The sequence below is a fragment of the Phaenicophaeus curvirostris genome, chromosome 7 (genome assembly GCF_032191515.1).
Source record: "Phaenicophaeus curvirostris isolate KB17595 chromosome 7, BPBGC_Pcur_1.0, whole genome shotgun sequence".
Lineage (NCBI taxonomy): Eukaryota > Metazoa > Chordata > Aves > Cuculiformes > Cuculidae > Phaenicophaeus > Phaenicophaeus curvirostris.
This window is the reverse complement of record NC_091398.1, coordinates 24722065-24746674: the sequence shown is the minus strand read 5'-3', so window position 1 is coordinate 24746674 and position 24610 is coordinate 24722065. Positions and strand designations below refer to the sequence as shown.

General features: G+C 43.7%; 1 protein-coding gene across 2 annotated transcripts in view; it reads left to right on the top strand.

Moving 5' to 3' along the window:
* Positions 1–24610, top strand: part of LOC138722727 (unconventional myosin-X-like) — a 93810-nt gene that overhangs the window by 37067 nt on the left and 32133 nt on the right. The window contains exons 12-22 of one of the 2 annotated variants that reach the window (XM_069861242.1): positions 3199–3345; positions 4064–4164; positions 6278–6344; positions 6800–6892; positions 10443–10511; positions 11376–11458; positions 13019–13127; positions 13817–13897; positions 14892–15016; positions 15806–15920; positions 21691–21797. In XM_069861242.1, the coding sequence (XP_069717343.1) occupies positions 3199–3345; positions 4064–4164; positions 6278–6344; positions 6800–6892; positions 10443–10511; positions 11376–11458; positions 13019–13127; positions 13817–13897; positions 14892–15016; positions 15806–15920; positions 21691–21797 (1097 nt within the window). The remainder of the gene's footprint in view (positions 1–3198; positions 3346–4063; positions 4165–6277; positions 6345–6799; positions 6893–10442; positions 10512–11375; positions 11459–13018; positions 13128–13816; positions 13898–14891; positions 15017–15805; positions 15921–21690; positions 21798–24610) is intronic. The other variant, XM_069861241.1, reaches the window with a different exon arrangement.

Below are 24610 nucleotides of genomic sequence, written 5' to 3'. Positions count from 1 at the left end.
GTGGTTCTTATCTTCTGAACCTGTACTGCATGCTGGAGCTAATCCTGCTTATCTGTTACAGCGTTGTGCCTACTACCTTTAATTTGTGGTGTTGCTGATCACTTGAGGGCACTCTTGGTGTTCTAGGTCCATGTATGGATGACTGCAGAAAGTCTTCTGTCATTAATAAAATGCAAGACATTAAGAAACAAGGAATAATATTCCTAGGATAGAATATATTGTTATAGAAAAATGAACATCTGTAATGGAAATGTGCTGGCACAGACTGCAGAGGATTATCAGCCCAACCCTTACATTGGCAAACAAACCAGAATTACTAGGCTTTCTCTGATGGATGTCTATCTAACTTCCCTTCAGATTTCCCATGGAAGAATTTCATAGCCTCTTTAAGTACCCTGCTTTAGCTGCAGTAGAGTCTGGAGCTGAAAAGATTTTCCTCATATTCAGATTACCTTTGACATCCCAGCTGTCTGCCTCATAAGCTTCCACTTCTGTGAAGTTTTTCATGTGAAGTTCTCTTGTTAAACAATCCAGTTCCTTCAATGTATCCTTGTAAAAAAAATTCTAAATCTCCTCTCCTTCTTCTGTCTCTGTTTTCCCACATATTTTAAGAAGTGAAGTGCCTATAACTGGATATCATATTCAAGCTGCTCATGTCAGCAGAGTATTTGCTTCTTTTCTTGCTATGAACACATGTGCTAACATATCACAAACAAAGCTTTGCCTTTAAGAAATGATATCTTTCTTTTCATAGTCTTAACTTTGCAATGAAATTGTGTAGTGTATGGTACATACCCTCCGTATCCACTACCACAGTTCCTCTTCTCAGCTGTCTATCCTAAATAATCCATAATAAGAAATGATCTTTCTATATCAGTGCACAAGGATGGATGTCTTAAAATAATGTCAGAGACAGTCCATGCAGTTCAGAGCAACAATGTGCAGTTGTAGAATTTATAAGAATCTCCTTGAACAGAGTTTTCCCTGATAGTATAGCTATTCCTGACGCTGCCGCATGTTGGATCCCACACTTAACTGCTGCAGCCCAGTGAAGTACTAAGACTGCAAGAAAATTGTTATAGCAAGTGGATTCTACTACTTAGCTGTCTTCACTAGATGAGCCTGTTGCACTGAACACTGGGCCTGTAACGACTGTTTGGCTTAAGCCCTTATGTACTGTGCCCACCTATTCCCACTTATTGCGGGAATGCATTGATAGAGCTGCCAGGAATTGCTTATTGTGTAATGGACTCTACCCATCTAAGCTTTGACATTTTAGTGGGCTGAATGGATGAACTGGCCTGAAGGCGGGCGAAGCAGGGAGGATGAAAGGAGCCTTTGAGAACCGCATTCAAGCCATGTTATGGGGAAAATGGCTTTGGTTACAGCTGGATAGGGAGGTCCTGTTCCTGGAAAATTAGTCCAGCTTACTGTGTAGTCAGAGACACTACAGAGGCATGGCCTTGAGGGCATTTTCAGTCCCAACTAAAAAGACAAGACCATCTGATGAAGGGAAGAAACACCCAGAAGAGTCATGTGTGCCCATGTTTTGAAATGTTCTCTTCTGTAGAGATAGGAAGATTGCTATGTCCTAGGCCTTGGGTGGCTGCAGGGGAGATATTATCCAGGAGAAGAAAGGAGGAGAGTGAGACTAAGTAAAAAGGCAGATCTTACAGATTGGGCCTCAGAAGCTTGCTGAGAGAGCCTGGAAGGATTTAGAGGCAGTTGGCCTGTGCTGTTAGTGAAGCAGAACAGGAGAGGTTGTGTTATTCAGGCTTGTAAAACAAAAGAGGATGAGGGTGCATTTAGATGATCTTGGTCATTGCTGGTCAGGTCTACTGTAGTCATTGCCCTGGTGCCACAAGCAAGAAAGAGTAAACAGCCTGTAATTGATCTGGATACTGCTGTTTATTTATGAAATGACAAGATTATACCTTTTACCCTACTTGATTATTTCACATACTTGCTCACTCATCCCTCAGCTTACATTCAGCTTTCTTTTCTCAGTAGGGAGGTGGCTGCTTGACCAGGAGGGTCAGGCAGAAAGTTCTGTTGGTTTATGTTGTGTAGCTCCTTGCAGTCTCAGAAACTAACAGCCAAGGTCTTTGAGTATACTCTCATTTGTCTCCACACGTCTCTGATCTCCAGGCTCTTTCCCTGCTTGTACTACCTTTCTTCCAGTCAAGATCTTTGCCGCCTTCTTTCCTGGCCCCTTTTTGTACTCACTGGGACTACATTTTCTTTTCCAGAACCCTTATTTTTGGCCTCCTCTTCTTTCCAGAACCCTAACTCTTGGTTCTCCAGTCTAAAAAGTATATGTGCAGGACAGCATGTGATCAGCCTCTTAATATGTAGTTCTGTCTCATGTCTTTTTATTAACTGGAGGATTTGGAGCATGCCACTTTTGTTTAGTCCAAATGTTATGAAAACTTGCAACCAGCCCATTCCTGTTAGAGCTACCAAGTAGCAGGCTTTTGCTTGAGATGTCGGAAGTTCAATTTCAGACGTTCATCCACATGCTTACATACACCCAAATATCTGCTGCCGGTTAGTAATCACAATTTAAGTTATTTTTGCCACCTGTCACACTTGGTTATGTTCGCTGCCCAGGATGCTGGGTTAGCATCAGAAAGGTCTCTCAACCCATAGTCTACTGGGGCATGTATCCTGGCTGTTGGCTGGCCTACCTAGTCTTCCAGTAAGATAGTGCTGTTTGCAGGAGTGTTTTCAAGAGGAGAATATTGAGACTAATTGGTGACAGAATACTCTATTAAATCCTGCCTTACCAGTTTTTTAAAAAAATGAGTCGACTCTCATTTGACAGCTCTACTAGAAATACTGAACTGAGATACCTTGCCTGTCAGTGCAAATATTGGCTCAGGTGATGCAAATGACTGCTACGGGCTTAGTAATGAGGTAGTTTGTGACCTTCTCTGCCCCAGCACTTGTTCCAAAGCATGTCAAGGATTTTGCTGCTTCCTTCAGCCTCTCAAGCTGTGTTACCCAAAGGTCAGACATGGTACATCTGTGTGTGGCTGGGCTATTTGTGGACTTGAATGTTGACTGTTCATATGCATGACCAGTACAGAGACAGACATCTAAAGAGGAGTGGACACACCTGAAGTCCTGTAGAGATTTGTGGTGCCCCTTACACCTTCTCTTCTCCCTGTAACTAATTTTTTCTTTTTGCATTTATAGGCAGCTGACTCCAGGGACTCCCTCTCTATGGCACTGTATTCCCAGTGTTTTTCATGGCTCATTAGCAAGATTAATACAAAGATCAAAGGCAAGGAAAACTTTAAGTCTGTGGGCATCCTGGATATCTTTGGCTTCGAGAACTTTCAGGTCAGGATTTTGTCTTTTGCCGAGTGGGTTGATTTTGGAGAATGTCGGTGCATATAGGAAGGAATTTTAGTAGGTTTGTATCCTGTTTATGTTAGCATAGGCCATTCTGGGATTTTTCCACTGCCACTTCCCTCTGTGGGCAGCAAGATATATTTAGTTGCCCGTTTCTGCCACCTGTATTGATAAAGGCTTATGTTTAAGGCCTGGCTTATGTTTAAGCAGATATGCTGTGAGAGGTAATATTAAATTTTTTACTTGCATATGAACTAAATGTCCAAATCTTACATGCATGTTGTTTGTTTACATGTCTTTTGCCTTGTGGTGAGAGTTTTCTGTGTAATGTTTCTGACTGCAATTGATGAGGGATATATGTTGAGTAGCCATATATTGACTGCTTAGATATTTTACAAAAGTAAAAGCCCAGTGACCTACCACTTAGAGAACTATTATATTTCTTTCTTCCTAAGAAGAGAAATGTGATTGTCTTTAGCATTCTTTACTACCATTTAGGCCTACTGAATCAACTTTGTATGAGCTATAAAAGCTGTTCTCCTAGCGGACCTCCTCATACTGTCCTCCTCACATCCATCTGACACTCCTGAGTTCTGCGGACTCTGGCTTGATTCAAGGCTTGGCACCTTTTCCATCACTGTTATAGATTGTTTTAGAGCCCAGGGATAAGAATGTTAGATTTTATAATCTTTGTTTCTTCTCACAGGTGAATCGATTTGAGCAGTTTAACATTAACTATGCAAATGAGAAACTCCAGGAATATTTCAACAAACACATCTTCTCCTTGGAGCAGCTGGAGTACAATAGGTAACAAACTGAGGGAGTGGGGCCCCTATTGCTTTTGTAGGTGGTAGAATGGAGGACATCATTCCTCCTTTGTGCTGTTCAGTCCCTACTGTTAAGACAGTGGGGGCAGTGGGGCCTTAGTGCATCTCTGACTCTGGATGTGTTTCAGTAAGTGCATGTGCTTTGCCAGCATAGTTCACTTGTCTCCAAGCAAAAGCTTTCTCCCTTGTAGTATTTAGAAAGTCCACATTCCCTTCTATCTCTCAGGTGGATGGGAAGATCTTGGGTTTTAACCCATCAGAATACACGGTCACTGATGTTATTACTGACTTCGATAATGATTTGCCTAAGGTAGTGGTGGCATTATGCATGTGGAATCCTAGTGTGCAAAAAAGTAAAGTCGCTGAAGATAGATGGTTAGATATACAATAGCTCTTTCTGACCTAGAGATTCCTATGCTGCTCTTTTACTCAGCAAGGAGATTTAAATCAGGCTCATTCTCGAGCTGAAAGAGCACAGGGGTCTTTCTGTACAGCTGTTTCTCTTTTGTAGGCTTCATATTGGATTGTATTTTGTGAAGTATCTGGGATGTTCTAGAGTATTTCTGCTTCTGGAGAAGGCTGCTAGATAAATACTTCAGTTCTTGCTCTGAAACAGAAGCCTTTATGTTTATGAATGAAGCAATTGAATAGGGTCAGTGAGGGCAAATGAGAGCAGCCTTTTAAAGGGAGACTGCTGAATAGCCAATTCATGAAATTCTAAAGATTACAAAACTGCAAGGCTATTTATGCCCTCTCTTCTTGGGCCTATTCCACTATTTCAGGAAGCTTGTGTTAAGAATGGTATCATCATGACAAAAGATTTTTTCCTCATGGTTACATAGGAGTTTAAGTTCTGTGGCTGAACTTTGGAAAGAACAAAAGAATTTTATTATTGACTACTCATCAAGTAATTCTAGGGTGATGTGATTAAAGTTCGTCTTTCCCAGTATCAGCTTTGCTTCCTCAGGTTTAGTAAGTAGCTCCATGTATTTCGTCATTCAATTAGACAAGGGGGCTGAGGCACTAGAGACAACTTGATTAATTTGTGATTTGATTTGTTTCAGAAAATTCTGCTCCTTTCAATTCTGTAAGGTCTTCTTCCTCTGAGAGGGAATCTAAGAGGTCTTTTCATAAAAATATATGGCCTCCACACCCATTGTTACAAAGATCTGAAACACTGTAAACTTTTTCTCATATTTTTTCTCATTAAGTGGATAAGATATTCCATTCCTTGTAGGAGACAGATAATTCTTTCCATTCATCAGAAATTATTCCAGTTTGTTGCTTCCAGCTGTTGCCATAGGTTCCTGAATGCTTTGACCCTGAAAGTAAGAAGCCTAGGCTGAAGGGTTTGTAGATAACAGCTTCACTGTCTTCAAAATGTTAGCCTTCACCTGAAAGGTGTCTATATCAGAATGTCGATAAATAGCTTCCTGCATAGCCTGTACTCTTCCTTGGATTCCTGAGCAAGAGTTACTCCCAGGCTTCTCTGAATTATGAAAACATAAATGGCCTGTATTATGGGGGTGTAAGAACGTAGCAAAACTAGGGAAGAACACATGCAGCACAGATTTACAGAATTTCATGGATGATTTTCAAGGCACGCTTATTATAGTGCTGTATCTACATCAGTTCCCATTCTGAAAGATGCTCCGTTGCTTCTTCTGGTGGACCTATTAATTGTGGTTCTGTCTTCTGGCAGATGTGCTTCATGCTTGCTTTCCAGATTAGTGGGTCAGCAGTTGTCCATCACCACCAGCACTTGGGCTGATGCTGATCACTCCTCAAGGAGTTACTTGACAGCAACTACAATTTCTCAGTGCTTGGTGTGGAGTTTCCTCAATGACTACAAAATAAGCATCAGTCTAAATCGCTGGGATGGATAAGAAAGGCTGTCTTCTACTTCATCTCCTAGTGTTAGCAGCTCATTGTGTGTCCTGTTCTTTTTCCTCAACCATGGCAAAGACTAATTCCTGCACATCATCTTGAGTCCTGGGACAGCTGCTGCGCTCAGCTACTTCCACTCTCCTGCACCTCAGGGCATTGGATCTTGCATTTCACATCTTTTTTTTCTGTTTGTTCTTGGCTGTCAGGGAAGGGATAAACTGGGAAGCCATTGACTGGATGGATAATGCAGAGTGCCTGGACCTTATTGAGAAGGTGAGCATTTATCTGTGACGGTTGACAGGGAGCATAGTGAGGACTGCTGATTGTCTTGAGATCTTCCCTGGGGTTTCCTGGTTTTAAAAACACGTAGCGCTTAGATCCTTTTCCCATCATGACCTGGCAAAAGTATGAGCTGTTCTAGCCATAGCCTCAGCTCAAGAAAGCAGATTTCTGCTCATTGGTGCCAGTAAGCTTAGGAAGGGTGTCATAGTTTTAGACAGGGAGCAGCGTTAGAGTAAAACCTTAATGTGAATTTTTACTAAATAATCTCGAATTAGGTTCTGCTTGCTGAATGCATTGACTGGCCAGAATTCTGCTTCCAGCTCAAGTTATGCTGAGTATAACTCGGGGCTTATTGCTTAATGTCCAGCTAATTCTTGGCTTGGTGCTGTATAGTAGAGCTTGGAGCTTTTGCGGACTGTAAAAGCTTGTCTCTTGTTTGGCTGTAGAAACTGGGTCTACTGGCTTTGGTAAATGAAGAGAGTCGATTCCCCAAAGGCACAGACAACACCCTTCTGGAAAAACTTCACAGCCAGCATATGGTAAGTAAAAAAAATAACCTGCCAGGCAAATGATCAGTATGTAAGCCTCATTAGCATTTCAAAACTGAAAGTGAAGATTTTGTTGATCTAAAATATGTGCTTTGTGCAGGAAACTTAAAATGCCTTAGGCCCAAACCTGTGAGTGTTTAATAAGGCTGCACTGAACAAAAGTAACATTTGAAGAAACCTGCAAGTGGTCTCTTGTGCATATAGAGAGGGAGCGTGTATTCCACAGGCTATGGGTAGAGAAGATTTGAATTTGTAGCATGGGTTGGAGGTCAGATTCTGCGACACCACACGAGGCAGCACCCCAGGCATAGGATGCAGCTGCACAGTGTGCATGAGTTTCTCCCGCCAGTTGACTCACAGGATTTTTAATGAAAGCTTTCTTATTGTTCCTAATTAATTATATTCTTTCATCCTCTTTCTTGTATTCTGGACACAGGAGTAGAAGGGCTTTTTCATGCGGGTCAGAAAGTTATCCCGGGGACACAGAAACCACAGTGAGATCACTGTAGCAATCTCTCACTCTGTCTCTGGTACAGCAAACACTCTATTCTTAATAGCAAATAGACCGAAGACAAAGTAAATTAAACCCAGTAGCATGGATTTATGGAGTAATTTACTACTTTGGTAAGAACGTTGTCAGCTAATACGTTTCCTAGTCTACTTTGGGCTTTATCCAAGCTTGAAACATATAAATCTGTATTCTTTATCTGACTTTTGTTTTTAATTGGCATAGATGCAGATATTCCTATTTTTCATATTTGCATCTAGCTCTGCTAGTAATACAACTACTGATTGGATACAATAGCAATGACTTCTGGTTGTCTACTTATGCATGGTTTATAGAAATACTTCCTTTCTTTAGGCTTAAATTGATGCCTTCAATTTAGTCCACTGTGCCTTTTCCTTGTATTATAGGTCAAGGTACATGAGAATGCTTGAATTACCCTTTTTATTTTTTTTAATTGTTGTTATTTTGTTAATGTTTAATATAGAACTTATGAATATTTTTAATACACTGCCTGTTTTGAATTTTCTTTCTGGACTGTCCCAAACTCTTCAGTTTGTCTCCAAATGAAGAAATTTTATAGTTCTTTCTTTCTGCTGTTCACCTCTGAATTCCTCTACATCTTTTCTCTATTCTTTTCTGAGATAAATAGTCAGACCAGAATGCAGTTCCCTTGGTAAGAAGGTACCCGTGGCTTATTGTACAGCAGCATGAGACTGTCAGTATTATTTTGCATTCCTTTACACCCCACAACATTTTGGTTGCTATTTTTGGTGATTTCTGTACATTAAATAGCCTTTTCATTGAGCTGTTCATAGTGTCACCTCTGTCTGCTTTGAGGGGATAGCAGTTAACGTGGAACTCTAGGGAGCTTATGAAGGTGGAAGATGCTGAGGAGATGAAATGCAGGGTGAAATGGTGAAGTAGACAGTGCTCTGGGGTTTGCATTTTTTGAAGGTGAAAGGGTTTTTTTGTACTTGTTAAAATTTCTTGTGCTGGCTGGAAGACTACTGGAAGGCATCCAGCCAGTGTTGCTGGAAAGCCCAAAGGACGTAATAAGAGAACAAGCCCTCTTCTCTGTGTTTCCTGTGGATTGCCATAGGCTTAATGAGGAAAATCACAGAGATGGGATTTAAGAAATAGGACCTCTGATTCAGCTGGGGAGAGGAGCAATAGGGCAGATGGGAAAAGGAACCAGAAGCGTTGTAGGTATGGATGAAATATAAGGGCTTGGTAGAGAAGGAGTGGAGAGGAGGGTTCCAATCCATGTGAGAGCATCAATAACAGTCATGTTGGAGTGGAGGAGAGGGAAGTTTGTGGCTGGAAAAAGATGACTGGATTGAGGAATGGGAAGAACAGAGAAAATGAGTCAATATGAAATGGGGAAAAAGGCAATTAAAATGTTTTTAATAGCACTAACACATTATCAGGGTCAGAAGCCAATACGCTAAGAGAACTTGAAGGTGGAAGAGCTGAATTACTAACAGTGCAATATCTTACTTAAATTTTTCTTAGTGCTTGTATCCAGTGAGGTAGAAAATTATTTTAATTTTTAGAAAGTATTCTAGGAAATTATAAGCTTGTAATCCTTATTTTGTTGTTGGGTAAATACACAGACTAAAGATGGTTAGTTACCTCAAGAAAGGGAGGACAGTAAGACTGGCTCATACAAGCACTGAGGTGGCAGTTTTCTGATGATTTACAGGGCAGGACTGGACTCAGAGGGGCCTTATGAGACTGATTGAGTTATAAAATGAAGATGAAAAGCAGTGAAGATAAATGTAAAATGGTGTGTCTGAAGGAAAACGGTCCTAGCTTCACACTTGCAATGATGGGCCCTGAGCTGATTGCTGCTCTTCAGGAGCAGGACCTAGACAGGGGCTGTGATGGATATTTCAATATAAACATAATCTCAGTGCTCAGTAGTAAAAAAACACCCAGATCTAGCATTAGAAATTCCTAGGAAAGAAATAGAATGAAAGCAGAAAACATTTTTATGGCACTGTAGAATCCATGGGTCACCTGCACTTTGAACAGTGTACACCAACTGGTCCCTTCCACTCAGGAAGGGGTTATATCAGGTCTTGTAAACAATAGGTCTGGTACATCTTCAGTGTTATGGAAAATTATGTTGAACCGACCCTGCAGTGTGGATAAAAGATGACTTAGAGGGGCTGTGACAAGTTTAAAAGTCGCACGTGGCCCATAGAAGATAAATGGCACTAGTGGGAGCCAGGCTTAAAACCAACCAGCTGTAGTTCCCTGTGTGGATGGTTGAGAGTTCCCTGCAAGAGGATGCTCTGGATGCAAGAAGTTTGCATGGCTTCAGGTATGAAATGTGAAAATATTTCAAAGGGAAATCCAGCAGACCTCATGAGAATAACTGGAGTTTGAGAGAGTATTAGGATGGAAGTGTCATTTACTTGCCTTGTTCAGGCAGAATACTCAGCTGGATGGACTGGTAGTCTCAAGCACCATGGCTGTTCTTACACAGTTAACAGTTTTCATAGAACAAAGAAAGGAATGGAAAAGTGAAAGAGTAGAATAGTTAGTACAACAAATTAAAAATTAGTATTGGAAAAAGGGGAAGAGAGGTGCAAAGAAAAATGAAATATAGAAGAAGACAGGAGACTGGTATAATATTTTCGTTGACAAAGAGAAGATGTATAGGCATTCTGCAAAGCTGCCATCTTCCCTGCATCCTGATCCCATGTCCTGCACCACATGGTTTGTGTGGAGCCCATTCTTCTCAGGTGTCAGACATGCAAGAATTTCATCCATGGCATGCCTGCCCAACTTTAATTCTTCAAGCCCTTGCTCACATGAGGAATGCTTTAAAAGGCTGGATTTTTCCATCTTATTAGAATAACATATTTGTAATGTAGCTGCAGATAGTGGCAGCAGATGTGGTCAAGCTCTGCAATAGTTAAGGTCCTTGCCCATCCCAGCGTTGTCATAGTCATGGCAGAGTTCCTGACTGAGCCTGTTTACTTTTACACTGGCATTATGCAAAGACTTCTTTTTCTTTCATTTCAGAGCAACCACTACTATGTGAAACCTCGGGTAACAGATCATCAGTTTGGCATAAAACATTATGCTGGGGAGGTAGGTGTTCATGGTGTATCTGTGAGATGCTTAGTGTATGTTAGGCTTGAGGTCCTTGATTTTAGATTCCAAAAATCAAGAATATCTCTGTGCTTCTGCACAGGTAGTGCCTCATACTGGAGTAAGGGGAGTGTGATGGGCTTAAAATAGCATGTCATTCTCCAGTAGTATATTCTTCAGCGGGGGTGTTTGTTTGAGTTTCTCAGGTAGCTTTTGGTTTGGAGGATGAACTCCTCCTTACTTCTGTTGTTCATGTTGTCTGTCCTTGGACATTCATAAACAATACCTGAAGTAAAACTCACAAGGAATATTTAATGTTTGAGGATAAGGAGAAAAGGCTAAATACCCATTGTAAAAAGGAAAAAGTCTCGAAGCCCTCAAGGTTAAATGCTGCTCTTTGTTGTGGAGAGACATAGAGCAGATGGTGCAGTGTCAAGGGAGGGCATCTGCACACTAAAGAAGGGCTAACATCCTCCTAGAATCATATCTGCTGAGGTATGGTTGAGAGGTCAGGGCAGTGGGTAGTGTAGTTAGTATTTCCTGAAGTGGATGGAGTACGTCACACCTTGCTGAGGATTTCCACACACACATACTTCAGCAAATCTCTGTGGCTCTTTCACTTGGATCTTGTGTTTGAGGGTTGGGGTTTTTTTGTGTTGGGGTTTGGTTTTTTTTTAATTGATTGCTAAAATCCACTTTCTTGCCAGTAACTGCAGAGCTTAGCTCTTTGACCCCAAAAATTTGGATCTTGGCAGGAGGCTGCAGCATTACTATGTAGAGCTCTGCTGGAGGTCTTGTACTTTGGCATATTAATGTAGAAGTGATTTGTACAGCTCTGTTCTAGTGGCTCTGTCTGCGTTGCAGGTGCTATATGATGTGAGAGGCTTTCTGGAGAAGAACAGAGACACCTTTCGAGATGACATTTTAAACATGCTGAAAGACAGCAGGTATGCCCTCCCCCCCGCTTATGCTTGCGTGGAGACTACATCTGTTGGGCTGGACTAAGCAACTGTTCATGTAACAACCAGTCCAAGGAAAGCAGTTGCTTTTGAATGAGCATCAGGCATTATTCTTTATAATTCTTCTCTTTGTCCTTAAGTATCCTGGCAAAAGAAAGGAGATCTGGAGAAGTCAGATGAAGCACAGATTTAATCAGCACTCTTGTCCCAGTTTTGAAAAGAGCTATAAAAGCATGTCAGAAATCCCTGCAGGCAATGCTGGTTTTCTCCCTCCTCTCTTCTCCATTTCCTGGTATTCCTCTAACCTCCCTGTCTCAACAATGGCAAATTTGCCCCTGAATGAGTCAAAGCTCTTCACTATGCTGTCAAATGCCAGCCTTTGTACTGCTTGTTTTCCAGCCTGCTTGATAGAGGAGAGCTTCCATCCATATTCTGAGCCAGACTAAGACCTTGCTGTGGGACCAGGCACAGCCCCTAATATTATGTCCTAGTGCTGCAACATGACCCTGGAGAAATGAGCTGGCTTTGACTTTGAACAAGGTCTGGAAGACAGAGGTGGGGCCTATTAGAAAGAGTGAGGCATTTAATAATGTGGAAGACCCTAGAAGTTTTGAATAGCAAATCTACAACATGCCTCTTACTGCAGTTCATGTATTGCCTTTGGGTTTCCAGCCTGATGAAACTGCTTAAGAACTGCATCTTCTCTGAAGCCTGTGTTGTGTTTGCACTGTGAGCAGCCTTTAAACAACCTGCGGAAGCTGTGAATACGAGCTTCTTGTAGCTGCCTCATTTGGACAGTGGCATCTGGAGAACATTTTACACAGGGCTTGAAGCCAGGATTGTGGTCGTCATTGTCCAGCATAATAGAAGGACTCGGGGTTTTTCAACAAGCCAGAAAGGGAAATTCTGCTAGAAGCTGTCGCAACAATAAACCAGCACAAGCAGTGCTGGGGAGCTTTGTGCGACTTTGTAAGAACCAAGACCACTTTCTAAGGAGTGGCTAAAAGGTGCAAGGTTCCCCAGAGGTGACCTATAATGAGTGGAGCTCTAGGAGGCCTCTGGCCACATGCAGGCTGTGGTTGCAATTGCATGAACATGTTATGGGTGCTAGTCATGACAACTAGGTCAGGAGGGAGTGACAACAACAATCTACCTAGAGTACCTTCAAGGTAGTTTTGCCTGGAGGCATGTAGCTCGAGGGATGTGTCCTAGCCAGTGCAGGGTGGAGATCTTCCATTGTGTAATATCCTGCTTGACAGTGTGAGATGGGGTTTCTGGACTTGCAGCTGTGTGACATACAAGGCAATGCAGGGGTACAGGGCATCCACATGGGAAATATGACCCTGGTGAAATGAGCTGGTTTTGACCTTGAACAAGGTACTTCCTCACTGAAGTACCTAGCTGAACTGCCTCCTGCAGCCACTCTGTGGCATAGCAGAAATAAAAATGAAGTATTTCACATTGGGTCAGGGCAGTAGCTGAGAATGAGAGACATCTTCCCACAGGTGGTGAGGTTCTTGCATCTTTAATTCTTTTCTTCTCCCGTAGGCTGGACTTCATCTATGACCTTTTTGAAAGAGTCTGCAGTCGTTGCAGTGAAGAGACACTGAAGATGGGCACCCAGAGGCGCAGACCAACTGTCAGTTCCCAGTTCAGGGTAGGATGTTTTCCAAGACAGCAGCAGGCTTCTGGGGAGAAGCAGATGGATAAAGCAAGGCCTGCAGCCAAGAGGAGTCATTCATCCTTGTTTTGTGTCCAGCACTGAAAATGTGCAGGAATGTTGTAGTGCTAAAAAAAGACAGTGCCACTGCCCCAAGGATTTCTGTCTGGTGTAAAATGTGAGATGCTAAGACTGAGTAGGGTGACAGAGAAAAAGAATACTTTGGTAAATGTATGAAGTTCTTGAGGTTATTTCATCTTTCATGTTGTTTTGGTGTTTCAGCTAAGTGAATGTGTCCTTTTAGGCCACATCTCTTACAGGCATAGTGGCAATTCCAATAAGGCCTTACTGGGGGGACCTTGCAGGTAAGAATCTCACCCCCCCAGGCTGTCTGCAAACCTGCTGTTAGTTTCACTTTCCTGTATTTAAATTTGAGAGACTTGTAAAGGTAACTCACATCAGCTATGCAGCTCTGAGACAAGGATGGCTATGACAACAAGTGTTGGAGTAAACTATGTGGGTATGTTTTGGACAGGAATGGATCTTCTGAGTTACTGAAGTTTTGGTAGACCAAGTCAAAGGACATTAGGAATGGGAGGGCTGCATAAAGACCATATTGCATCAAATGTAGACTCTTTCTCTCCTGTAGTGACTGGTCCTTTGGGTTTTGTCTTGCTGTTTTTTAGGATTCTCTTCATTCCCTGATGGCCACGCTTAATACTTCCAACCCTTTCTTCATCCGCTGCATCAAACCAAATACAGAAAAGGCAAGTCTGTGATCCAGCAAAATGCACGCATGCAACACAAGCCTTCAGGATTGTTCATTTGCACAAATGCTTGAAAGGTGCTTCTGTAAGGGTCCAAACTGAGGATAAGAGCAGCTCCCTCTCACCTTCCCTTCTTCTTTCTAGTTGTTTCATAGTTGAGGAAAGATACACCCTCCCCCAGTAATCAGATTAATAGACTACATGTTCGTTATGATATGATATAGCCATTCCCACCTCTTTCTGTGCTCATGAAGCTTGTATGATGAATCAGAGCCCAGAGCCCAGAGCTAGGGTAGAAGAAGCAATCACTCGTTTAGTGGTGCCTGTAGACAATTTGTTCTGGAATGCAAGGCCTGTGCAGCAGGAAGCATCTCCTGCAGACCCCTAGCTCTAGGGCAGAGGAGGTGGGTGCTTCATGAGCAAGTGACAGAGCTTAGAGACAGGCTGACTCTCATTTGGGTTGCGAACTGTGACAGGATGATACGCTGCTAACTAGTTTCAGTGGGGAGCTCTGAACCTATCATTTTCTTTGTGTGTTTTGAAACCATGTATGATACAGCAGAGGAAAGCTTTCTGGGGATTTTGTGTCAGAAAAGAATTTTGTAGTTTGTCTCCAGTTTGCCTGAGAGAGACTGCAAAGAGAACTGAGTCAGAAAGAACTGCAATTTTGTATGCATTATATCATTACTTTACTGCCATGATCTGACCATGACTGCAGTCTGCAGTCAGATTTTTTCCAGATTCTGCCCAGCTCCCTTTCGTACCTTTTTCTGCACCACTCAGTGTTGTGAAGATGCTTTCCCCTTGACCCAAACTTTCCCTTTTTCACCTGGCATGCTCAAATTTGCCAGGTAGACTTTGTACACAGAAACGGATATAAAACCTGTGACTGTGCTCAGAGAAACAGTCACTGTTCATGTCTGGAAAGAAGTAATGCCAAGATCAATACTTATTCTGTCTGTCTTCTTTGTTTTTAATGTGGATTATTACATAGGCACCAAACCTCTTCAATCCAGATGTAGTGCTAAATCAGCTCCGATATTCAGGGATGCTGGAGACAGTGAAAGTTCGGAGAGCAGGTTTCCCTATACGACGCCTTTTCCAGGACTTCCTCAGCAGGTAATTGCTGTCATTGTACCATATGCTGTAACAGCCCCAGGGTGTATAGTTCTATATATTTATTTCTTCTATAACTGCTGTTACTGATGTGGATCATTTGAAGGATGTTTTTCTAACCATGCCCTTATCGCCCATATCATAGACTGATTTAGAAGACCTTTTGAAAACTTGCCTTTAGGGTAAACATCATAATGGAAAAATAGCCAGACAGTCCTTTTTTTTTTTTTTTTTTTTTGTAGCTTTGCCACAGATTTGCTTGTGTGAAGCTGTGAAACCCAGCTGGTCATAATATATAAAAAGAACATATCAAACTTAAAACCTTTTATCTGGCTGGCTGAAGCAGATTTTAGCGGACAGTATAGATTAATATTGAAAGAGTGAGTATTTCTTATAATTAGCTGCATCAAAAGGATTTCTTGAAATTTAAGACTAGAAGGGAACACTGAACATTGCTTCCTTTGTCTCTTGGAGCATTAAATGCCACCTCTATACTGAACAAAATAACTTGTGTCTGATGAAAGCACATGTTTCAGAAAGACAGTTGTTCTTCACTGAAATATGTGGTTGAGTTTGTATTTTATTACTGGGATTACAACAGTAATTGCCAGTATGGAAGGAACAGATGAAGGTTGAGGGATGGAAATTTCCAAATTGAAGGCAAACACAAAGAAAGGGAGGTCCCAGAAGAAGGACTGATGGGAGGGAGGATAGTTAGAGTTACAAGACTGGGGCTGGTGGGTGGCTGGTTGCTGTCATACATAATCTCATAAGTTTTTGTTTGGTTCTTAGGTACAAGATGCTTGTGAAGGGGCCAAGTTTCTCAGGCAACAACAAAGCTGTATGTGCAGGCTTTCTTCAGACCTATGACAGCAGCAAGAGGGAATGGCAGTTGGGTAAAACCAAGGTACTTCATCAGTTTGGGGCAGGGCATGGCTTTGTTCCAGCTACAAGGGGATGCGATTGTGTCTGGAGATTGAAGCTACTAGAAAGGGCAAAGTAGTGATGACCCTTTAGATACATTGGACTATGCCACTGACCTGTGGCATCTCAAGTATTCCCCATATTATGTTCCTAAAGATGTAGAAGGCTTTTTTATTTTATCTAAACTCCTTCTCATTAACCAAGGCAGGTTCATTTGGTTGTGTCTGATCCAATTTAATGATCCAAGGAGAACAAGCATGGGTGTCATTGAATACAAATGCAGTGTGTGCCATTAACTCTTGCTGCTTGTATCAGATATTTCACTCTGCTTGGCTAACTGAAATTCTTGCAGGAGGCAGTGGACTGCTACTTGATATGTATCTAAACTGTGAATGTGTAGCCAGATCACCAGATGTGTGACAGCCTTCTGCTATGGAAACTCAGCTGATGGTTTGTGCACTTAGCCTGGATGCTAGCATATATTTTCTAGGGAAAGATAGCCAAATGCTTCTCTCCGCTTGCATCATTCAGATTTTGCTTCTGTTTTGGTGAAATTTTAACACCTTTCTTGCCTGGTGTAGTCTGTATTTTGGTTTTTGAAGGGGGTCATTTTTGGTTTTTTCCTTCATGTATTGAGCTGGAAATGTACTATTATCTGTCGTTTAATGGGGAGGGAGCTGGGTGTTTCAGTCTGAATTTTTTCAGGCTTTGAGACAGCTTCGCACAGATACAGATGTGAGCGTTGTGAGGTATATTGCTATAGAAATCTGGGAGTGGGTAACTGTCACAACTTTCCACATACTCCAGTAAATTCTTCAAAGAATATTCAAAGATGGATGGTGTCCAGTGCAGACAGCATTTCTAAGTAGTGGCTATGCAGTCTGTATCCAGAGCACAGGGTAATCCATCAAAGCAACTTATCTTGCATTTTTTGCCCTTAAACCTTCAAAAACGTAGTCTAGAATATTTCCAGGGTCACAACAGAACTGGAAGTGATTCCATTGAATATTCACATTTAATTTGTCCAGGAGATCAGATAATGGTATGCACAATCTTTATAGCATAAACTATAATGTTTCTTAGAGAGCAAGACTTCTCTTTCCCCTTCTTAGAGGAGTGGTGGTAGCCCAGGTGGTAGTCTGGGATATGAACTCTCTGTGACAGCTGAGGATAACACTGGCCATTGCTGTGGAAAGGAATTGTGTTAACCTGAAGTTTCTAAGGCCTTACTTTACATGCCTCCACTGATGTTCAAGAAAGAATGTTTTATTACATAGCTGTATTTCAGCTCTATGATCGAAGTGTTCCCCATCTTTGATTTGGCAATCTGGTGTCTCCTTACTGGTCCCTGCAAACCAGGGACCGTTTCAGTCATTCTTGTCCCTGGATAACCCACACTACTTGAGTGGTTGCCAATTTCACAGCATTTTAGTGTCAAAGCCTGTGTGGAGTGTGTGTGTTGCAGAGCCACTTGTGACACTTTAGAATGGGGTGGTTAGAGCTGATAAAGATGGAGTTTGAACTTTCTACCTAGCATGACAAGAGATGGATTGCTGGGTTGCAGCAAGGACAGCAAAGAAATACTTTTGAAGACCAAACTCACATGTACATATTCACCTCTTACAGTATAAAAGGTTGTAAGCTGAAGTTTAGGGAACACAACAGACTGACAACAAGCAGGAAATAGAGGCTGCTTTGAGCCCCTGGCCGTTACAGGATCCCTTTTCTTTTCAGCCCCTACCATGCATCCTAAAATGCTGAGTCCATCTGTCTGTTTTCACTCACTCGTTGACCTGCACAAACAAATTCTTTTGGAAAAACAATATAGGTGGTATACTGTGGCAAACTGTGTGTTTTGCCAAAACACTAGATGTACTCTAAAGGAAATTCTTTGAACAATTCTCTCCTATAAACTACAGCTTGGCTGAAGAGCTGTATGTGCCACATTGGTAAGCAGCAGTCTCTGGTTGCTGTTGGGTCTGAATGTTGTTGGAAGAAAGAAATGATTAAGAATGGTAGTCTTGGTTTCTATTTATTTCTTTATGACTGAGAAGGAAAATTGAAAGGTGTTGGGAAGCCATCTTATTTGGTTGTAGAAGTAGTTTTATATTTGGCTTGGTAAGGGCTAGAGATGTTTGTCCTAGTAGAAGGGAGCAGTTCTATTAATTCTAAAGAATGTATCATTCCAAGGCTGTCCTGGCCTGTTCCACTTTTGCTGCCATGCAGAATAGCTGTCCAGCCCTTGGCTTCTCCGAAGTACTGTCACCATTGCCCTAGCATTTCATTCTTCAGATGAGCTGCTTGATGTTCTTTCCCACGCTCAGATGGTGGCAAAACCATTTCACTGCTTCCTTGGAGAACCCTCTCTTAATTGCTTTGTGACAGTGCCTCTAGAAAGCCTGTCTCTAGAAAAGCAGATGGCAGGAGGAAGCCCTGAAGAGCAGTGGTGCTTCCCTGTAGACCTTTCCTTGCAGCCTGTATCCAGCTGTTACGTCTTGGTTTTGGATTACAGAGTGCTTTGCATTCAAGTTTTAGCCGGCACTAGGTAACACAGGCCTGGAATACTTGGGTTGATGAAAGAAGAGAGCCCTAATTTTTCCACAGGTTTTCAGGTAAGGGTGATGTAAAACTATCAGCTAAGGGCACAGAGCATAGGTCGTTGTCCCAGAGAGGAAGTTCCCTGTGTGCTTGTGCTCTTGCTGCCACTTCTGCTGCTACAGGTGCAGCTCTGAGTACCCAGGTAGCAATTCTCAGAACTCACTTTGGCTTATTGAGTCAGAAGCAGCTACTGGAGAAGGTATGACAGGCCAATGGGAATGTAACCTAGGAAGAAGTATAAGGGGTGGGTGAAGAGCAAAGCTTATAGAAGGGGGAATACTTCCTGCAAAATGAATGGAAGGATAATTATATCCCTAGCAATTGTTTGAAGGAGGAAGGAAAAGACTCTGTGAATTAGTGGAGGGGATTGTGAAGCTTGGGAAAGGAAATGGAGGAGGAAGGGCAGGATGATCTTTGTGTTTTTCATTAAGAATAGAGCAGCTGCTGTGCTGGCAATTGTCAAATTAATGTTTATAAGAGGGATTAATGTATATAAGGCAGGTTTTATCCAGTGGCATGACAGAGATGAGGGCTTGGATGTAAAAAAGCAGTTTGATGATGGAAGAGTTTGTGCCAAGGTGTCCTTGTCTTCAGTGAGGATGTGCTGGGATGGAGCAGCAGCTTCGGTTGCCCTTCCTCAGTGCACCTGGACCTTCTGCCAAACCTCCCCATACCTACAATACAGGTTTCCTGCAACTGTTTAACACCATAATCCTTGCTGTTTGAAAGCATTCATTACCATATTTCAACCTGCTGTTTTGCGGGGCCTGTTTGAACATTTCTTTAGACTCTTTGGCATCCAGGTCACAGTGACCCACTTCCTGCTTTCCCAGTCTTGTCCCCAGGAATCATATGATCCCACGTATGTGCACATGGGTGCACACACAGTTATATTTGTGTCTGCTGATCTACACATAACCTCAACATGTTCACTGTTGCACTGATGGTGCATGCAGGCATTGAGGTTGTGTGAGGAACACTGTGGTGCTGCACGGTGCCTTAGAACTTGGCCAGTGTCTAATATGAGCAGACAGGATAGAAGTAACCTTGCATGTTTGGTTCAACCATTCCTTTCCCAGATGAAAGTGATCTCATGTTTTCAGAAAGTAACTGAATTATGACAAAGAAAATGGGCACCTTCCAAGTTCTTTCCACAAGGCACCAGAAATACTTCTCGATTTGAGTAAGTTCTACTCTTCCTAGTCATCTATGGGAGTTTAAAAAGTCCACAAAATGCCAATAGCTTGTTAGTGGATATTGTTATGTTGTTCGAGATTAACCCCTCACTCTCAAGCATACATATAGAAAACCCTGCAGGATTATGGTTGGGTCCTGTTCAACTCTGCATGCCCTGAACTTAAGGGTTTTTTTCCCCTCCTTACTGATACAGCACAGTCTGTGCTTGCTAGGGAAATACTGGCAGACTGAGTATTTTTGCAATTTGATGAAGATAATGGACTGAGACAGCGTTTTGCTGGTTGCATTCTTGAAATGGGTGACTGCTACTTGGTTCCGGAATGTAATGGAAAGAGCAATCCCTGTCTCAAAGAAGTCTTTAAAAGATTGTTGAGTTGGCAGAGGGATTGGACGTGCAACCTACAGGGAAGGATGCCGGCTTCATGGTTGGCAGTACCTTGATAATGAACCTTCTTTTAAGGATACCGACGGTTACTTAGTCATTACCAAATGGTTCATTTCTTAAGGCCATCTTAATAGAAATTTCTATGAAATGGCTGTGCATGAGAAATGTGAGTAAGGGAAGCCACTGCCTATGGGTACTAACTCAGGCAGAGGTTTCAGTACACAGTGGTCATTGCAGGAGGGGAAAAGAGCCTAAGTGATGAGGCCAAAAGCAGTGATGGAAGGGAATACGGAGGCATAAGAGGAGGTAAGTGGGAATAGGGAGAGTTTGTGCAGAACACTGGACTAATCGTATGTTGAAATCTCTGAAGATCCCTTTGACCACTCAGCATAGCCACGTGGATCCAATAAATTGTAAGGAGTTCTTTCTGATTACTGTAGTTCTGCAGGGGGATGATTGTCAGCTCCCAGCCTGGGTTCACGCCAGTGCTTTACAAAGTGGGGCAGCGCTTTCCTAGCGTAGCCTGTTCTGCTGCTGGCCCTGGCAGTGATTTAGCCACTGTCAGGCAGCAGCTCACACAAGCACAGCCATATGGCAGTTGCTGCTGTGACCGATAGACATACCTGAGCCGTCTTTAATCTAGGCTGGTGCTGCTAGCCGTGTACCCACAGCACCGCGGAGCTCCATGCAGGCTGCCTTCCATCTCGAAAAGCAATGCCTCTGTTTCAGCAATTTGTACTGAATTCAGTGCCAATATGATGCCAGCCAGGTGATTTAAAGTAGTTCAGATATGTCATCACAGTTCTTGTAAACACGCCCTTATCTTGCTTGTACCTCAGTCTTTCTTTCTCGAAGTTGGAACTTCTGAGGTTGGAAGTAGATGATCTTTAAGGTCCCTTCCAAGCCAAACTATTCAATGATGCTATGAAGTTAGCGCTGTCATCTCTCACACAAACATTTAGCGCTGAGCAGAGGGTTGAAATGCAGGTGATGGAAGATGTTTGAGAATTAAAATGCTGGGCACTGAAGCGCTATCAGTAATACCCGGAGACCTCTCCCGTCGGGGCTCAGGCGGGGGTGTGCTCAGGTGGCACCTCCACCGGGCACTCAGCTTTCGGCTGCCTTCCATTATTAGGACTGCTGTTAGGATTGCTCGCCGGAGTCTGCAAACCTAAACGTTCCTCCCTTTGATTGAAACGCGGAGAAGTTTCTTTGCAAAAAACGCCTGAATGGCTCGAGTAGGTGTCAGGGGCTGCTGCGGGGCGGCCCGGGGAGAGCTGCCAGCTGGGAAAGAGTTAAAGGCAGCGCAAGCACAGGCTCTCCTCCTCCTCCCTCCTCTTTCCCGCCTTCCTCCGCTCCCTCCCTCTCTCTCTTTTAAGTCTTGACCGCGGAGCGAGGGAGGCGGGGGTTGGGCGCCGAGTTTGGCTCACGCTGCCGCAAAACTTTTTCCTGCTGCGCCGAGTCCCGCGGGCGCCGGAGCGCCGGGCGGCGGGGATGGAACCTCCCGGCTCTCCCGGGGACTGACTTCTTTCCTCTCTTTGTGTTTATCGAAAACTCCTCCCCGTGGCGTCAGGTTTTCCTGAAGGAGGCTCTTGAGCAGAAGCTGGAGAAGGATCGGGAAGAGGAGTTGAGGAAAGCAGCTATAGTCATCCGGGCCCACGTCTTGGGCTACATGGCAAGGTCAGTGCTGGGGCCGCCCCTCCATCCCGAGCCCCGCGGTGCTCTCCAGTCCCCCTCCTCCCCTCCCGGGCTCTAGCGAGGAGCTGCGCTGTCCGCCCTCCCTGCTGCCCTCCGAAACCTTCCTGCACCTTTGCCGCCTCTTCTTCAGTCCCGTGCCCGCTCGCAGCCTCTCCCGGGCTCCTGCAGGGACCTCAGACCCGTTGCTTGCCTCCGATGACACCTTTTCCTTGCCTTTAGGGCTCTCCGGGCGGGGCCACACCTACAGTTCCCCTCCTTTCCCTGCTGCCTGTCAGCTCCGTCTTCTGCTCCCCCCACCCCCTACTCCTGCAAATTGCTTCTTCCTCACTTGCAGCTTTGCCTTTGCTCACCCTCTTTCCTCGCCCTGCCTGTTTGCCTCGTGATCTCCCTCTCCTTTTAATTAACTCTTCAGAATTGGTTTTTGGCCAGCTTTGCACTAGTAATCTCCTCTTGCCGCTCCCTTTTGCACCTGACCGGAGGAGGGCTGGGAGAACCAACTGCAGGCAAACCAGCCCTTCTCTGCCCCTTGCAGGCGGTGCAGCAGCTGACTCCTTAATGGCTGTGGCATGCACGCTTAATCCCAGTAAGATGCTTTCCTGGCTGGTCTCTGCTCCAGACACCTGTCAGTCACGGGTATGAGGAGGTGGAATCCCTGGCCGGCAGAGCTGTTCTAGCAGGCACTTTTATGAGAGCTCCAGTTACACCAGGTAGCTCGTTTTGTGTTGAGAAGAGTGTGCGAGGGTGGTAACCTGCCTTGCCAAGGTATATCAGCAAAATACATATTTGGTCTCGGGACTTTTATTCATTTATTTATTTCCCTCTAGGAAGACAGATGATCTAACTGTGTTGTTTGTATATGAGATTGTAAGTTCTTTGTGTCAGGGCCTCTGCTCTGTTTTACTTTGTGTCTGGCAGTTGGAGAGAGGGGTAGGGATTAGCACAGGAAAATTGATTTTCTGGGAAACATCACTGCAGGCAAACTGGATTACTGCTTTTCTGAGTTCCTGCAAAGGTAGCTTCTGCCCTGCAGGGCTGTGATGGAGGCAGTGTTGGAGCAGTGTTTCTTTTGGCTAGAAGTCTTGCTCTCCAGTGTCCACAGATCTGAATTCCTTGTTCCACATGTTGCTCTTCTGAGTCTTCGTTTCTAAGAACAATCTGTGGTTCTGCAGCCAGTATGGAAATCCTCACAAACAGCTAGAGGTAACTGGATTGCAGGGGAAAGGAGCAGGGAGTGAGGAAGGAGCTAGGGAAGGAGTCTGGAAAACTTTTGTGTAGAGAGTTTCCGGTTGTAGGGTACCTGTATTGGAGAAGGTCCAACAAGAGGGACTTCATCTGGGAGAGTGTTGAATGGTCTGAGGAGACTTGGGCCAGAGGTCAGGAGTACCAGTGTGCGCTGTCTTAAGCTTGATACCATTTCTGTTAATTTTGCAAATACAAGTAAATTAATTTGGTCTCATGCAAAGTAGGCTGGCAAAGAAAGGTGCATAAGCCTCAGGAAGGATTTTACTGGTTTCTCCCTCTCTGTGAACTTGTTCTGTGAGCCTGGGGAACCAGTCCTTAATGGTAAGAACATTTTCTTTGCTCTCATTCCTCACAGTATCTCTGACTGATCACTAAAATGTGAGACAAGAAAATCAAGCCCATTCAAATGATACCATTTTTTTTGTAGCTAATCTGTAGAACTCTGAGCTGCAGGTAACAGATTCACCAGCCAAAATGCACGTAATTCTTCTCAGACTTGCAAGATCCATGTACAAATTTGGCTGTGTCTCTTGATTCTGTAGGACCTTATTGCTCAAGGGAAAAGGCAGTAGGGAAGTCCCTCCATAGCCCCTGTGTTCTCTAGCCCTTGGAGGCATGACTGATAACTATAGCTCATTGACAGAATAACTAAATTCCAAATGCAGCATTGGAGCCTTGCAGCCACCCCGCCTTCTCTTGTGGTATATGGCCAGGGTATCTCCGAACTCCTCAGCATGGACTGCAGGTTGAATTTCTTCCGCCCCTGCAAGAGGTTGAGTGGAAGGCTGAACAAGGGAAATGAAATTCCCAGCCTGTGTGCAGTGATTCAGCTGAAGGGCCTCTGCAGGCTTGACTGCGGTCATGAGGAATGAGGGGGCACTTCAGCCTGGCAGATTAGCAGGCAGAGCTGGCCTGGAGCTGGGCAGGGCTTGGCACATGTTGCACTTGAGAGAGTTTCTGGCAGATGCATTTTGTAACAATCAAAGTGCCCTTTTTGATGCACTTAAAGCTGCCTTGGTGGAGGGTGTGTGTGCAGCTGTTCACACCCCTTGTGCAGGGCACAGGGTGTATTGCAGGGGTGAGGGAATTGCAGCCCATGAACAATTAATCTGAAACCTCCCACTTCTCATCACCTCTTCCCTTTCCTCTTCTTTTTCTGTGCTTCCTCACTTTGACTTAATACTTACAGAAAAGAGCGTGACCCGTGCATGTTACTGCTGTGAGCATCCTTCTGATTTTCTTGACTAGGCTGACATATCTGATGTGCAGGGAAGTGGCAAGCTGTCAGTGTGGGTCCCTGTTGCCATTTGAAGGGGGTTTGATTGCCAGAGAGGGGATTTTGAGGTGTGTCTTCTCCTCAGGGGGCTGCAGGTCTGTGGGAGGGATATATGACAGTACTGTGCTGTTTCCAGGAATACTTTCTAAGACTGTAAGACCTCCCAGGATTACTGTAGTCTACTGGCCCAAGATCCTGAGTAACAGCCCCATAGAATTTTCCCCCGAATATTCTGTTTTGGAGTAAAGAATGATTTGATTTGAATAGCGCTAATGAT